Below are 17,260 nucleotides of genomic sequence, written 5' to 3'. Positions count from 1 at the left end.
CTCAGATTCAGGGCCTGCAGCTCCTCTCTTCCCACCCAGCACCAAGAGACAGAGGCCCAGCTGCCGGGTCTATTGGAACGACTTTATTTAAGTACACTGGGCCCCACCAGGCAATGTGGTTTGTGCAAGGGACAGGCTTGGGCTAAGAGAAGGGAGGTGAGCTGGTTAAGCACACTGCAGTCTGCGGGTCGCCACATCGCTTTCACACACACCTGCTGCTGTGGCCCATACCTGGCAGGGCCTTTGGTCGTTGGACGGCATGGGGGGAGTGCTGCCTGGAATCTGGGACTGGGGCGGGTCTCGGTGTCACAGGTGAGGGTGCCGGTGAAGATCTGCTAGCCCCAGCTTTGCACATCTGGGCTGAGGAGCCTTTTTGGACACTGCTAAGCCAGCCCAGTCCAGGGTAGGTACCGGGCCCCACTGGAGAGGAGATGAGCCTAGGCCCATTAGTTCCTGGCACTCTGGTCTGGCCCCCTCCCTCCTTAACTAGACAAGTCCAAAATTACGAATGGCACAAATCAGCCCAGTGGGGGGCCTTCTCTCCTCTACAGCCTACCCCCCTGGGTCAGCTAGAGTAGGAAAAGGCAACCTGGTTAATTGCAGCTCTTTCTCTAGTCCTAAGAGCGCTGGATCCCCAGTACCCCTCCTTTGCTAGGGGCCTCTGCCAAAGAGCAATTCTACTTCCTGTTTCAGAAAATCTAACCGGCAACCAGCCTGTTGATTCCAGGGCAGTGAGCAAAAGGAAGAGGAAAAAAGAGGCTGGCGGTAGTGACTTTGAATGTAGCCTCTGATCCTAAATAGGCCCGAGGCCTATGGATACTGTCGGTTCACCATTAGCAGGGAATGGCGGGGCCCTGGACGCTATGCTAAACTGAGGTGCTGTAAACATTAGTGTGAACAGGGTGACTGGTGGGCAGGAGGCGATGAGCTCCCTCTCTCCAGTCCCATACTGAACAAACACTTCAATAAATAAAACTGAAGATGGCATTGCCCAAGGATGGATGAAAAGCAAGTAACAGGGCCTGGGGCTGACAGGCTCCTGAAACTCTCCCGAGACCCCCCCGGGACAGGGGCTGAGGGTTGGGGTGTTCGCTCTGCCACCAATCAGAAGTAGCACTACTCCTGCCTCTTTGAATGCCCAGCGTGGTACTGGTCCCCAGGTGAGGTTGAGGGGACCCTGCCGTCTCCTGACCCCAGAGTCTCAGTAACAGCTCCTGGAGTGCTTTTCCAGACTCCCAAACCCAAATTGCAACAAAACCAGACAGAACTCAACCCTGGCCCCAGTCCTCAGTCCATGATTGATTGGCATCAAGAGCAGAAGGCCCAGCAAGGGAGGCAGCGGCTGCCTTGGGCCTCAGGGCACCCTGGGGGTGGGACGGGGTGGGGCTAGCCCAGCCTGGGATGGGCAGCAGCAAGGTCTCCCGGGATTTACCTTCTCTGTCTCCCTATGGTAGTAAACATAGTCCCACACAGCCAGCCAAAGGCCCAGCTGACGAAGTGGCCCTCTGCCAGCACTCTTCCCTGTTGGGGGCCAGTTAGTGGTCAACCCCAGGCCTCAGGCCATCACCATCATGGGTAGTTCATCGTCCTTTCTGGGCCCTGGGATCCCTGGGCCACACGGCACTCGCATATGCGCACACACTCGTATCCACGCACTCACACACACACTCACACACACAGGCAGTTCCTCGCAAACACTCCGACTCAAGAAAGCGAGTTTTAAAGTGGAGTTAACTTCAGAGAGAGGTGAAGATGATGTCCCAACATTAGAAGGTTTTCCTGTGGATAGATCGGGCACCGTCTTCTTCATATTCCTTCTTGGAGACCCACATCTTCTTAAAGGTGTCCAGGGAGGCAAGGATGGAGCCCCTGAAGTGGAGGGTATCCCAAGGAATGTTGTGAGAGGGAGGAAGTGTTCGTGGAGCCAGCCAGTCCCCGTGGGGCCAAAGCAGATGAGGCTCTGCTTTCAAGGGATGGGGTGGTGAGGGGTAATGATGCCCTCACTTCCTGTCACACTCTTATTCCCTAGGAGAACTACTCACCCAATCCATGTGGAATACAGTCTCTCTTGAGGTGCAGATATCTGAAAAGGTGGGTGGAAAGAGGAATCTGAGACTTTCAACCTCCTTGTCCTTTTTCTGCCCAACGCTCATCCTTACGGCCCATTCCACTGCCCATGGCAGTGGATGTGTTGTCTCACACAACAGGCTTTCACTTTTGTCCCTGCTGGACCCAGTGGGCTCTCTGGGGGGTATTGTGGCCAACCTGACACTCATCTGGAGAAGCAGATTTCCAGCAGCGCTAAGTATCTACAGCTCCCAGGAAAGCTGGTGCTAACAGGGGCCAAGATCCAGCTTTGCTGGGGGCTGATGGGAAGCAGACTCCATGGCAGGAACTACACTCCAACATTTCGCTCCCCTCAACAGGCACCAAGATGTTGGACTGTATCACGAGAGCAGCAAGAGTCAGTCTGCCAATGCTACAGTTTCTCTGACAGACCACACGTGGGCCCTTAGCCTAACACCCTGCCACATCAGGGTCTCAGAACTGCCGCCTTTTGTGGGGAAGGAGAGGGAAAATGGGTTCTTCCCGCTGGCAGACCTCAAGGTCAATGTGGAATCTGGGAACTGTGTAGCCTTGGAGGGGAGCCCCGGTTCCACGCAGCCCCAGCGCCAGCCCCCACCATGCTCCTACCCTGATCTTCACGTCTTTCGGAGCCAGTTTCTTCACTTCACTCAGTAGCCTGTCACCAAAACCTGAATGGGCAAGACAGGAGAATCTCATGTCAATCCTCTGGGCGTCTGGGCCCAGCAAGATCTGGAAACTTCCTGGAGATGGGCCGAGAGCAAAGACCAACCTTTGAACAGGGTGGAGCCTCCCGAGAGGACGATGTTAGAGAAGAGCGTGCGCCGCAAGTCCATGTCCGACTTCTGGATGGCAAACACCAGCACCTCGTGGATGCCCTCACTCTCCTCTCCAATCAGGTCTGGCCTGAACAGCAGCTCAGGTGCCCGGAATCGGGAAGGACCAATCTGTAGGGTGGAGAGCAAATTCAGAGGCTGGGACCAGGGCTGAGGTCCCTTTGGGAGTGAAAATAGAAGAGGCAGCTCACACTATACTGTGCCCAAGTGATGACGGAGAACACGAACCACCCTCTTCCGAACCCCTTCCTGACCTAGGCAAATGCCCCTGATGCTTCCTCTCCTCTACACGGGAGAAGCAAAGTACCTGACACCTCGCCCTGCGGGAGACAGTGCTGCTCCAGAGCTCCGGTGCTCCAGGCAGAGGGTGTAAAAGGGCTGGTGCGTCTGACTCCAGCCTCCCCCTGGGGAGTTATTTGGGCTCAGAGCTTCTGAGAGCCTGGGACGACTGAAGGGAGATCCACACCTACCTCAATGGTGCTGCCGTCGGGCAGGTAGTACTGAGCCTTCTCCGTCTCTAGTGTCTCATCCTTCTGCGGGTTTATGGACAGGTAGCAGGCTCTCTGCAGAACCGAGCAGGAGTCAGGCAGGCATGAAACTTAGGCCCACCTGGTCAAAGCCCCAGGGCTGCCGGATGCCCTCCTGCAGGTATCAGCCTCTTCACAGTGATTGCCCTAAAGGTCCACAGAGCTGCTGTTCTGGAGCCAGGGCAGGGTGGCCTGTCGGCCTACACTGGGTGGCACTTCGGACAGGAGTTCCTACCTGCTCCACCTTCCTTGTGGGCAGGCGTGGAAACTGGCTCTCTGGAGCCGGGTCTGAGACCACAACCCAATTTTAATCTAGACTTAGGCTTCTTCTTCCTTCTACTACTCATGGTTCTGGGGCCTGTCTACCCAGCTCAGAGGTTTCCCTAGAGCCGTGGGTGGCAGAAGGATCTGGTTTACTTAAAAAGAAAACTGTATTGTGACTTCTTCAAAGATGTAAAAGAACATACCTGATTTGGACATAAGGTATAAAAACATAATGAACATTGGTACACCCATCACCAGCTTAAGAAAGAGCAGCACCTCCCTTTTTCCCACAAGATGGCAGCACTTGGGGACAGTGACCGTCAGTGTGAGGGGGGCCTAGCTGGGATCACAGGGTAGCCAGGAGGCCTGGCTGGGGAGAACAGAGCCTGACTAGGGACCCCCCTCCCCCCCCGCAAGACAGGGGCTTGGCCTCTTTTCACTCCAGGTCACAGAGGTCCCGGCTGCCCTGTTTCCATTCTCCATCCCATCCCTGGGCCCATGGGGCAGCACTCACTTCTTTTATGGCCTTGACAATCTCAAACTCAGAAGATGAGTGGAAATCATAGCCCTCCTTCCGCAGGTAGAGGCGAAGGAAGCGAGAGACATCTCGGCCAGCAATGTCGATGCGCATGATTGAGTGGGGCATGGCAAAGCCCTCATAAATGGGTACAGCATGTGTGACGCCATCCCCAGAATCCAGCACCACACCTGTGGTCCTGCCTGTGGCATAACTGCAGCACAGGGAACAAATCGTCACTAACCCCTGCCTCTTTACTGTGGCAAAACACTCGCTTTTTTTTAGAATTCAAAGTCAGCTAGGCTAAGCTGCAGCCTGCCTTTCTCTAGGGGCCTTAGACTGGCCACAGTACTAAGTCCAAGCATAAGCAAGCCTGAAAAACCTGAATGAAAGGAGCCCAGCCTCTCCCAGCCCCTCCCCTCTCCCGGAAGAAGAGGCCTTCCAATCTCAGGAGACAGCCTAGCCTTCAACTGCTTCAGGGCCCAGCCCAGGGGCAGTTTTTACTTCCCAGACAAGAAGAAAACACTCAAACGCCTACAGGGGCCAGGTAGGAAAGGAAAATAAGAATATTTTCACTTCCACAAAACACTTGCTTTTTTCCCACATGGCCTCCTAGGTCCGTAGTTTTTTTTGTTTTTTGTTTTTCCTCTTTTGGTAAAGACAAGGGTACAGACATATATTTCTGTGATGCAAAGGGAAAAAACCCGTGATGTTTGATAAGTAGAAACTGACGCTGCCTCGTGCTGGGAGGACAGCAGGGAATAGAGCAGGCTGCGGTGAAGTCAAACTTGCAAACTACCTAACATGGCAGTGGCTATTTCAGCTCTAGCTGACTTTTGTCCTATAGGAATACATGCCCAGTATTGCCAGATCTTTCCAGAAATTAGTATTTTGATAGGAAATCCACTCCTCCTCCTTTTTTTAAAGTAGGCTGCATGCCCAATGTAGGGCTTAAACTCATGACTCTGAGATCAAGAGTTTCATGTTCTACTGACTGAGCCCTGGAAATCTCCCAATTTTAAAATGCTGGCTTGGGCGCCTGGGTGGCTCAATTAGTGAAGCGTCTGACTCTTGATTTCGGCTCAGGTCATGATCTCATGGTTCGTGAAATCAAGCCCTCCTGTGGGCTCTACGCTAGGCGTGGAACCTGCTTGGGATTCTCTCTTCCCCACTCTCTTTCTACCCTTCCCTCGCTCGCATGCATGCACTCTCTCTCTCAAAATAAATAAGTAAACTTAAAATGCTGGCTCACTAGGGTCAAACACATCCTATCTGCAGCTCACCAGTGTATAATCTTGGCCCTAGATCTAACCCTAGTGTGAGGCAGGCTGGGCGCAGGACAGGCATGACAGGCGTATGAAGACGGAGACCATGGTGGTGTTTTCAACACGACTCTGTCACCAGCCTGGCACAGCGTCTGGCATGAACAGGCACTGGATAAACATCTCAATAAGTTACAGGGGCCTTTAGGAAGAGCTGTAGCAGCGTGTGGCCTTCCCAGCAGGCACAGCAGAGAGCCTTGGGCACCAAACCACTGAGAGAATAAGAGAAGCGAGACTGGGAGAAGATCTCCATACCCCCTTTCCTACCCAAAGGAGAGGCAGCCTCCATTCTGCCCGCAAGGGGCCAGGCTGCTTGCTACTCACAGGCTGAGCACAGCTTGCATGGAGATGAAAAGGGCTGGAACATTGAAGGTCTCGAAGAAAACTTCAGCAGCTCGTTCGCGGTTTTTCCGTGGGTTTAAAGGTGCCTCCGTCAGGAGCACAGGGTGCTGGTGAAAGATGCCCAGAGGGCAATCAGGGCCAAGTGAGATCTCTACCTCTCATTAGCACCCGGGCAGGAGGCCCCTGTGTGGTATGCTAGAGAACCGAGGGGAACTTTGTGAGCCTCCCTCCAAAAACAGGCAAGCTGGACCTGCCATCTACCCCAGCGTGAGCCAGTTTGTCAGCCTTCCAAATTCACGCTCGCTCTGAAGTCTCATTCCGTCCTTGCCTCTGCCTCCTTCCTCCCCTCCCTATCCTCCAAGTTTCTTACGTAGGCCTCTGTATTTACTGTCAATCTCCAATTGTCCAGAAGATTTTGCTAAACTCTAAATTTGGAATTACTATGATACAAAAAATAGTATAAATTTTTTTTCTAAATAGAAAATTACATTTAAATATTGAATATATTTTTGAAAGACGTTGTATCTCCTTCCCCTGGAAATTCTGATGTCTAGGACGCACCTTCCTTTGTTTTCCTGAGCTGAGAGTTTCTTCCTTAGAAGTTAGAGTATAAGCTCTGGAGTCTGAAAGACATGGGTTTGAATCCTAGCTCTACCACTTTATTCCCTAGGTGATCTTGGAAAGACTACTTGGCTTCTCTGAATGTTTTTTCTGTTCCCTTGTTTGTAAAACGGAGATAATACTACCTGTATTTCATAGGACTGGTGTCCTATTCAAGATTGAATGCAAACATGTCTGAAGAGCACATGGCCTGGTGCCACGGTAAGACTCAAACCCTCCTAGCAGTTATCCTCCCTTTCTCCTTCTCCTCCCCTTCCTCCTCCTCCTCCTCTTTGGGGTAGTGGCTCTGCCCAGCTCTCACACTGTGCATGGGTGCCGTGCTCATAGGACCCTCACCTCCTCTGAGAAAGTCTGCAGTTGGTCCTTAGAATAGACATATTGCCAGATGCGCTCCATATCGTTCCAGTCCTTGACGATGCCGTGCTCCATGGGGTAGCGGATGGACAGCAGCCCTCGGTGTTCCTGGGGGCAGAGAGCAGGAGTTACAGCAGCAGCCAGTCTCTCAGCCAGGCGGCCCACTCTTCCAGCACAGGGAGTTCCCACCCCACAGTCCTCAGCCAGGGCTAAAGGCAGGCCCCCATTTGCCAAGTCTCTAAACTGTATGCTGTAAACTGTTCTCACTGCCTGATTAGCTGGCAAAGCAGAGGGCTTCTGCATTTCCCTGGGCCCTGGGTGCCCTTATGGCAAGTGACAGGAGGCACCCTTCTCATTGCCTGATCCCAGGACACAATCTCCTGGCTCCCACCTCTGGGCATCAGCACTTGCAGCCCAGGCTGGCAACAATGATTCTGTTGTTCTGTATCCAGAGGCTGCCCCAGGGCTCTGCCAAACTATGCTAATTAACTCATCCCCAGGGTATCCCAGCTAGGATATCCCCCTGAATCCCTTTTGCCAAAAAAAAACCAAGCTAGCTAATCTCATCATTGGCAAGGTAGTGACAGAATACAGAAGGAAAGCAAAAGCCCTATTTTCTAGACTGGTTTCTATTTCCCAAAGTGGGTTTCCAGATATTTCCTCTCCAAAACCAGAGGCTACTCCTGAGAGAAATGAACCAATCAGACCTAGGATGAGAGGACCAAAGGGGGATTTAAGAGGAAATTGCTCCTTTTACTCATGGCTGTCCCACTGCTGGGACACTGCCCATGTTGGGAATAATGAAGGTCCTCTGTTGGCTTGAGGCTTCTACAGTAGGACTGGGAATTACCTCGGCTTTGGGGCCAATGAAGATGTCACCTTCCAGGGCTCCGGCCATGACACGAACGTGTTTGGGTCTGCCCACACTATAAAAGAGATCAGGGGGACCGTCACTTTTCCTTTCATGACATAACACAGGAAGGATGTGCAGATGTGTATGCTTAGACAGGAAGAGCTGGACTCAGTTCTACTGTGTTTATCTCTGAGGAGTGAGGTTACAGTTGATTTTGATTTTCTTCTTTCTACTTTTCTGCATTTCCTGCAATTTCTACAATGAACATGTATTATTTTAAGTTTTTTGTATATTATTTCAAATTTCTGACCCAAACGAGAGATCCCTTCTCTCCAAAAGGTAGAGGGCTGACCCCATAACAAAGCTGACAAGCCTCCCAACCTGCTGCTGCTTTTTTTTTTTTTTTAAGGATTTTATTTATTTTTTAAGTAATTTCCATACCAATGTGGGGCTCGAACCCACAACCCTGAGATAAAGGGTCGCGTGCTCCACCAACGGAGCCGGCCAGGCAACACATACCTCTCAAGCTTCTGACTAAGGTACACAATTACTTACTAGTTTGGAAAGCAATATTTGGGAATCTGATCACCAGCAAAACCAGCTTTAATCACACCGGATCCCTGAGGAGAGAGGAGAGACAAAGAAAAGTCAGAAGTATGACAAAAACAAGAGGAGATATCTATCATACAATATGTATAATACGGTTCCATTTTTTATTATTTATTTATTTATTTAAAGTTTTTTTGTTTGAGAGAGAGAGAGGGAGAGAGAGAATCCTAAGTGGGCCCCACACTGTCAGCATAGAGCCTGACATTGGGCTCAAACTCACAAAACTGTGAGATCATGACCTGAGCCAAAATCAAGAGTCATTCCCTCAACTGAGCCACCCAGGCACCCCTGGTTCCATTTTTATTTAACAGAGACGACCTTCTATCTGCGTATAGCATATCCATCTGTATGAGCATTTATAGAGGGAACACGTGTCACCAGGAGGGAAGTGGGACTAGGGACGGGGAGGAGAGCTTTCACTGCACACTCAAAGTATTATTTGATTTTTTTTTTTTTTTTTGTATTCTTTGACTTTTCTACATTGAACATGCTTTACTTCTGGAATTGAAAATAATATTGGGGCCCCTGGGTGGCTCAGTCCAACTTCGGCTCAGGTCGTGATCTTGCTGTTCATGAGTTCAAGCCCCACATCAGGTGCTCTGCTGTCAGTGCGGAGCCTGCTTCAGAGCCTCTGTCCTCCTCTCTCTCTGCCCCTCCCCCATGTGCATGCTCACTCTCTCTCAAAAATAAACATAAAAAAATACTATTAACACAGGGAAGAAAAAGAGAAAACCTGAGGAGAGAAGAGAAAAGTACCTAGAAGCACCAGAGCAGCCAAGTTCAGGAACATAACCAAGGTGGGAAGAACGCGTGATTCTGTTAAACCACCATGACACTGTTAACCTACTTTCCCAGCTCAAGCCTGAACTCTCCCTGCCCTTCAGGGTCTCTATGACAGACACCACCATGGAACACTGCCATGCTTGAAGCTGACTCCAATGGAGCACATGTTGTCTGGTTCTTACTGCAGGGGCAAACCTCTATGCTTTATTGGAGGATTGTGGTTGCTTTTTGTTTTTTTGTTTTTATTATGCTCTGTTTTACTCACTGGTCTCCTGATTGTAAAGAGCAGGGAAGTTCTAAAGCATCAGCTACAAAGAGACCCCACGTTACAACCCTGCTGCTCCAATACTTGGTAAGTCGGGTGGGGAAGAGAGTGACTTCCCCACCGCCACCTCTGGTACCACCTGGGGCCCAACCAAAGTAAACAGGGACTCTAGATACAGATACCAACTCTGTGCAGGACAGATGTCGAGGTTTGCTACTGCTTGCAAATATAGCCTGTCTTCTTCCTTCTTAACTCTTGCACCACTACACCCAATATGCTCACCCTTCTACCCCAACATGGTTTGCAGCTGCACATGTAATAGGGGCAAGCCTTTTCCTGCTGCCTGTTAACCACTTCTCCTGGGGCAGAGAGCGGTATTTCCAAACCCACGCGGCAAGCAGTAAACACATCAGGAGATGCTAAATAGCCAAGGTTATCTTTGCACCAAAGGCTTTCCTGCAATATCCCTGGTTCCCTCTCTGTCTCTTATTCCTGCTCTTCTATAGGAGAAGTGGGGGCGGAGGGGGGGGGACGGGTAGATAGGCCATTCTGGTGCCTGACTCTGGCAAAACAGAGAGGATGAGGTGGCTGAAGGATAGGGAATGCCAGTTCTCTAAGACAGCAGGAACCTCTGCCAACAGAAAAAACAGGAGACAATGTGCAAACTCATCGGCCTGGGCAGGACAGCAAGGAGCCTGGAAAAGGTGCAGCTGTAAACTGAGCTGAGAGACTGGGAAGGAGGGAGAACCATCGTACCGCAGCCTGCGGGCTCTGGGACGGTGGCATGGGTAGTGCACACAACACTGTACAGAACTCCGGGCACTTGTTGGCTCACGCTTCCAGTAATTGTTCACTGCCTTCACCTGGGTGTGGTGATGCCAACAGACTAATCGGACCTCCTGGCAGAGGTTGAAAACAAGAAAGGTAAAGATGAGACCTACATTTCAGACTCGAGATATTTTGAAGAGACGATTTTCCTGGATATTTAATTGTGAGTTTAATAGCAAAATCAGACTAGAGTCTGAGTAAATTAAGGCAAATGAAGATATTAGGTTCGTTTCTTCCTCTCTGGCCCTCCTAGCAAGAGAGTATAAAGACCCAGCTCAAATATCATCGCCTTCCTCATGAAGAATAATCCCGTTGGAATTAACTACCCTCTTCCTATTATTTCACAGAATCACCATTACCTGTACCACAATACCACAAGGTAGTCTGCATTTCCTTCTGCTGTATTTATTGTTTTTAATGTTTATTTTTATTTAAGGTTTATTTTGAGAGAGAGCACGCGTGTTGGAGCGCACTGGGGCAGGGAGGGGGAGGCGGAGGGACAGCGGGAGAGGGAGAGAGAGTCCCAGGTAGGCTCTGGGCTGTCAGGGCAGAGCCAGATGTGGGGCTTGATCTCACGAATGCATGAGATCATGACCTGAGCCAAAATCGAGAGTTAGACACTTAGCCGACTAAGTCACCCAGGCGCCCCTTCCTTCTGCCTTCTATTTGAATTTATGGTTTCCGTTTTTGCCTGTTTTCAGCCCAAGGTCCTCAAGCTCAGAGACTTTCTATATCAGCAGTATCTGGCATTTGAGGGTACTCAAATAGATGCTGGCTGCCTAAAATTAAATCCAAGCTCAAACGATTGGCAGATGAGGCCTAAAATATGGAACCTGAACCAGCAGCTGGAATGCCAGAAGCCCCAGGCAGAGGTGGTGCTGGATAGGTGGAGGCAGCATTGGGAATGATGCACAAGGTGGAGCCAGACCCGGCTTGTCCCTGCAGTCCCAAGAGCTGGCCTGCTAGGCCAGCAGTTGGGGAAAGAATGAGTGGGACGGAGGAGGCGGCTGAGCTGCTTCTATTCTGCTCAAACCAAAGATTATAAAAAAGGCCCTGTCAATTTCTTTAATAGTATTTGTTAACTAAGAACTATGTACCTGGCAAATGAGCTGCCACTTTCTTTGTTATTCACTCTGGCAAAGCCAAGTAAACAAACGCCTTGCAGAGGCTTCTTGAAAAAGCAGTTCCATAATAGATATTTGATTTTTGAGGATTCAAGTCTGCGGCCAGTCACCAATGACCATTCTCTTTCTGAAACAGGCAAACAGACAGCAAATCCCTCAGCAAGGCTCTCCCAGTTATCTGCTAACTATGGGCCTGGGGCTTGGGCAACCTTTAGCCTAAGCACTCCTGATTATTCTTGACATGCTGGCAAAGAGGCTAGTTGTCTTCATCTTACAAGTGGGAAAAGGATGCTGAGAGGTGGAGCCTCAGATTCTAGGGCACTAGTGGCTCATTTTGGCATAAAGATATATTTTGGCCCACAAAGTACTTTTTAGAAAACAATTTCATTGAAATAAAATTCGCTACCGTATAATTTACCCACTTAAGGTATATAACTCAATGGTTCGTGGTATATTCACATAGTAGTATAATCATCACCACAATCTTATTTTGGAACTTCCTCATCATCCCAGAGCCTGTACCCATTAGCAGTCACTCTCTCCATCCTACCTGCCCTCTCCTGCCAACCAGTCCTAGGCAACCACTAATCTACTTTCCGTCTCTGCAGACCACGAATTACTTTTACGTTAACTTCCAACAGTTAAAAATTAGAGACTGCATATAAAATTTGGTGTTTCTGATTTCTCTTGAAACATCAGAAAATCCGGCAACACTGGGCCTGCATTCCTGGATGGGGACCACTGGCTGGAAATGAAAAGCAGCTGGCCTTTTGGTTAGACATGCTCAAAGCACCTTTCAGATTCCTCAAGACTTCTTTAAAGGTACTGTCTTCCTCCCCCTTTTTGTGTGCCTGCTTGGCCTCTGCAAGCACTGAGATTGAAACTCCTATTCAAGGCATTGCCAGCAACTAATTCATGATATTTTCCCCCTCCACATGATACCTGGTTTCTTTTTTACCCTCAGAGTGTTTAGGTTGGTGTGAAGCACATCTTTGGCTCTCAAAATACACATAATTGAACAGTGAGCTATCTTTATAAGTCACCTCTTCTCAGCCTTTCCAACAAATGGGATGGATTCTTGCTATTGCTTGTTGTACAACCAATGGGGTCAATATCACATTGCAAGTGACAGTGTAAAATAAATATAGTGACTTCATTTCCTCAGCTAATTCTAGTGTTTCTTAAACTTAAGTGAATCAGTACATCTCAAGAGCTGATGACAAATTGTAAAAAGATAATAATAATAAAATTGAGTCCATCAGTAAAATTTGAACATTGACAAAATATTTGATGTTATTAAGGAATTATGAATTGTATTAGGTTTGATAGTAGTATACTGATTATGTCTTTAGAAGAGTGTGGGAGAGGGCACCTGGCTGGCTCAGTTGGTAGAGCATGTGACTTTTGATCTCAGGGTTGTGAGTTCAAGCCCCACAATGCGCATAGAGCTTACTTAAAAAATAAATTAAAAAAAAGTTAAAAAAAAAAAAAAGTATGGGAGAGGGAAGTAGGTGGGAATAAGTTAAAAAAGATTAGCCACAAGTTGATAACTGTTACAGCTAGGTGAATATGTGGATATTTGTTATACTCTTCCTCTCCTTTTGTTTATGTTTCACATTTTCTATAATAAAAAGAAGAAAGCTGAAAAATAAGTCCTCAAAATGTGGCCTGGGAGCTGCCCTCCTTTTGTATTACTATCCATTACACACCTTTGGGAAGAATGACTTGCGTTTAGTTTTTAAAAACACCTATCAGTTTATCGTTGTCATTAAAGTACATGTGTGTACACCTCCCCTTCCATTTTCCTCATTGAATTCTGATGAATTGGTTTGGTGCCAGAATAGGTAGAAAGGAGTGGTCGGGGCGCCTGGGTGGCGCAGTCGGTTAAGCGTCCGACTTCAGCCAGGTCACGATCTCGCGGTCCGTGAGTTCGAGCCCCGCGTCAGGCTCTGGGCTGATGGCTCAGAGCCTGGAGCCTGTTTCCGATTCTGTGTCTCCCTCTCTCTCTGCCCCTCCCCCGTTCATGCTCTGTCTGTCTCTGTCCCCAAAATAAGTAAACGTTGAAAAAAAAAAAAATTTAAAAAAAATAAAAAAAAATAAAAAAAAAAAAAAGAAAGGAGTGGTCAACAATTATTTTAAGACTGAGAAAGGCTATGAAATGATAATGAGCCTCTTCTCTCTTTCTCCTGTTCTTTGCTCTCCTTTCTTTTAATTATACTCTCTGTAGCCCAGAAATAAAATTGTAGCAATGTATTAAGCTATGGAGCAGTTAAATCTGTTAGATACACACCATTCTCATAATAATATAAAGTTGGCTCAAATATTTCAAATTATTTTTCCTATCCTTATTTCACTTTGAAACAAAATAAAGCTCTCTAAATGTCAAACAGCAAGAACTATCTGAGGCCTCAGATCTAAAAATGTGGGAGAGGGGCACCTGGGTGGCTCAGTTGGTTGAGCAACCGACTTCAGCTCAGGTCACAATCTCACGGTTTGTGGGTTCAAGCCCTGTGTGGGGCTCTGTGCTGACAGCTTGAAGCCTAGAGCCTGCTTCTGATTCTTTGTCTCCCTCTCTCTCCCTGCACCTCCCCAATTCGTACTCTGTCTCTCTCTCTCAAAAATAAACATCAAAAAAAAAAAAAATAATGTGAGAGAATTTCTCCTACTTCAATTTTTGGCATTATTATTGGCATAATAAAAAAATATTTTCCCAGAGAAAATAGACAAATCAATTCTTTAAATCTTAAAACTCAACATGCACCACTGCTTTGATGTATTTCAAATATACTATGGAGAGAGACAAAGGAGAAACTAAAAAGCATTAGCTTAACTGACTTCAAGGAAAATGGCTAGAGACAGAACTCCTGCCCAACAATTCCAGAATCAAAGGATCTAATAAGATGGACAGACTGCTCCTTCTGCATCACTGATGGAAACAGGAAATCGATAATTTCTATTTTTTTCTTTTTAAAATTAAGAAAAAGGCAGATGAAGTACCCATAAACTGGCTGAAGATAGAAATAGTGTTCTCTGAAAATCAATTAACAAGGACCCCTACTCAGCCCGCTGCAGCAACTGACTAGGTTTCTCTCCCCACCTCAAATCTTTATTTAGGGGCATCTTTGTTACTGTGACATTTGGTCACTCATCCACCCACCCATTAATCCAACAAAAAACATTTATTGAGCACATAGTGGTGATAGGCTCTAGATGCTGTGTGTATGAAGGAGGGCGGGAAGGGGGGGAGGGTAACAAAAAAATTAAGGAATACCATCTTTTCCTCCAAGCATTTAACAGTCTAGTGAGGGAGACCCTCCCCCCCCCAAAAAAAAGTGAGGTACTTGGAACCCGATCGATCTCAGTTTGAGTCTTGGCTCAACTTCTAAGACAGGTGGCTTCAATACTGACTGTTACTTAACCTCTAAGGTTCACTTTTCTGCATAAACGGGGGGACAGTAATTCCTATCCACCTACTAGAGCTGACGCTTCAAGGAGATGATGCAAACAAAAGCACCTTGTAACATGCCTAAGGTCTCAAGGCTGGATCAACAGAATGAATCTGATAGCTTAGGACAGAACTGGCAGTTTTGCCTCAAGGGGCACAGAAGGTACCAACCAATCTCAGCGATACGAAGCCTTTGAGTGGAACGTAGAAATTGAGTTGTTTTACAAAAGTCACCCTCCGCCCAAAATAAAAGCAGGATTCAGTTTCTTTCCGTTTGTCACTATTGATGCATATACGTTGGCTACTAGCAGGAGGAATAGCGGATAAAGCACTGGTTTTAGGTCACCTCCACTGTACGACCTTGGGTTCACTTCACCTCTTCGTGCTTCAGGTTTTGTTTTTTTTTTCATTCGTAAAACGAGGATCAAACTTCCTGCCTAACTATGCACCCAATTTTTCAATTCAAATGTATGTGAAAGCCCCCTGTACGTGCTAGAGCACCTGGCAAATATGTTTAGTAATTTTTTCCCACATTCCGAAAAGGATAGTACCTCCCTGCTTGCCTGGTCACTCTTTCTTCTGGATCTTTATTAACGTTGTAATTTATAATCACAGAAATAACTGCAATCCTTTGGCCATTTCCGGCACCAGATTCCCGAGCCCCACCCATATACACCGCCAAGCCACCCGCCCTGCTGGGGACCGAAGGAAACTTAGCCCTTCCCCACCCGGGGGCGGGCCCCAGCCCGTCAGGCCCCTCCGCTGTGAGTTCCCGAAGCCAATCCCCACAGCCCTCGTGCATCCGCCCGCCCCTTAGAGAGAGGAACTACTATGGCGGCCCGGAAGAACGGCAGGGGCGCAAGCCAATCACTGCGGAGGGCTGCCCTCATCCGGCAAGGCCCAGAGGCGGGGTCATCGGCCAAGATGGACAGCCAGAACAACCAATAGAATGATCGGAAACAGGGGACGGGGCGGACGCCGGGCGCTCACAGAGCGGTTAAGGCCCCTCGAGCCAAGGGCCCAAGAACCCGGCTCGGACTACAGCCTTTGCCTTTATCCATCCCAAACTTCTCCATCCCATGGTTGCTGGCCAGCCGCCCTGCCTATGGACTACGGGTGAAGGGAGGACGGAGGTGGCGGCGGTTGAACCCGCCTGACAGGCTGGGCCAGTGACAAAGAGCCGGTGGCCCAGGCCGAAACCCGGGAGCGATCCCTTTGGGGAAGAGAGCATAAACCCCTTTAGAGATAGGAAAGATGCAACTCACGTTGTCGATCACGACAGGCTGGTTGGCGATCACATCGTAGGACTCCATGGCAGAAGAATATCTCCTTCCGAGGAAGGAACTGCCAGCCGGGTCTGCTGCTAACGCCACTGACACGCATGCGCAGTCTAGCCGCCGGTCCAAGGCGGCTAGGGAGCGGCCAGACCTCGCCTCCGAAGAACTACAACCCCCAGCATGCCGTACCCCTGGGTTTAACTCGCCAGGCCCCTTTGGAGCCCCGCCTAGTTTGAGTAGGGCGTCGCATTTCGACGCACAGTACCCTGGGCTTTGTAGTCTCCTTCGATGAATAGACGGGGACGCAGATTGATGACTGTATTGCACGCTTGGATCTGTAGTTCCATTGAAGGGATTCGCAGTGCATGCTGAAGTATGTAGTCTTCTGGAGTACTTGTCTGTAGTTGGGTTTGAATTGGCCGGTAATTCGTGGATGTTTAGATTTTCCAGGTCCCTGCCACCAGTTCTCCTGGACAATTGCTGTGTTTTTATTTGGGTCAATAAGACATTAATAAACATTTATCAGCATCACATTCTAATAAAGGAACATTTAATACACGCACACGGGGAAGGAGGACATACTCTCAGAACAAAAGAAAATGCATTTTATAAAATTTGCTTTTTGGAAAAAACCGGCACATTTTTTGCTTCTTTTCGCATTTATTCCTGGGTAGGTGTAGACTTTGCAACAGGTTAACATTGGTCTGAAGACTGGCATTTGTAACTACGGGTACAGATGATCTTTTGTTCATTAAAACATCGTTCATTTGGGGCGCCTGGGTGGCGCAGTCGGTTAAGCGTCCGACTTCAGCCAGGTCACGATCTCGCGGTCCGTGAGTTCGAGCCCCGCGTCGGGCTCTGGGCTGATGGCTCAGAGCCTGGAGCCTGTTTCCGATTCTGTGTCTCCCTCTCTCTCTGCCCCTCCCCCGTTCATGCTCTGTCTCTCTCTGTCCCAAAAATAAATAAACGTTGAAAAAAAAAAATTAAAACATCGTTCATTTAATAGCTTCAGGAACTGCTTTAATATCTCTATTTTTCATGCAGAATTAGAATTGACATTGAGGAATGAGAAAATGGAGGTGAAGAGAAGTTTTGTGTCACTGCTTTCAAATGACACCAATGCATTTTTCTCCAGATTAGGCACCCCTCCCCCCCCCCTTCAAATTGCAAGAACCCTTTAGTCAATAGCACTGGTAATCAGGACTTCT

At 48.5% G+C, this 17,260-nt stretch overlaps 1 protein-coding gene across 1 annotated transcript; it reads right to left on the bottom strand.

Annotated features, from left to right (window-relative positions):
• Positions 1 to 61: 61 nt before the first annotated feature.
• Positions 62 to 16,168, bottom strand: ACTR1A (actin related protein 1A). Its single transcript, XM_030334577.1, has 11 exons — positions 16,041 to 16,168; positions 8,277 to 8,341; positions 7,719 to 7,794; positions 6,851 to 6,976; positions 5,876 to 6,000; positions 4,227 to 4,443; positions 3,392 to 3,484; positions 2,858 to 3,032; positions 2,695 to 2,756; positions 2,043 to 2,083; positions 62 to 1,869 (listed from the first exon to the last, which is right to left on the bottom strand). The coding sequence occupies exons 1-11, from the start codon at positions 16,086 to 16,088 to the stop codon at positions 1,767 to 1,769; spliced, it is 1,131 nt and encodes a 376-aa protein (XP_030190437.1). The 5' UTR covers positions 16,089 to 16,168; the 3' UTR covers positions 62 to 1,766.
• Positions 16,169 to 17,260: the final 1,092 nt, after the last annotated feature.

Source organism: Lynx canadensis, chromosome D2 (assembly GCF_007474595.2).
Source record: "Lynx canadensis isolate LIC74 chromosome D2, mLynCan4.pri.v2, whole genome shotgun sequence".
Classification (NCBI taxonomy): Eukaryota; Metazoa; Chordata; class Mammalia; order Carnivora; family Felidae; genus Lynx; species Lynx canadensis.
This window is presented reverse-complemented; position numbering and strand designations above follow the sequence as displayed.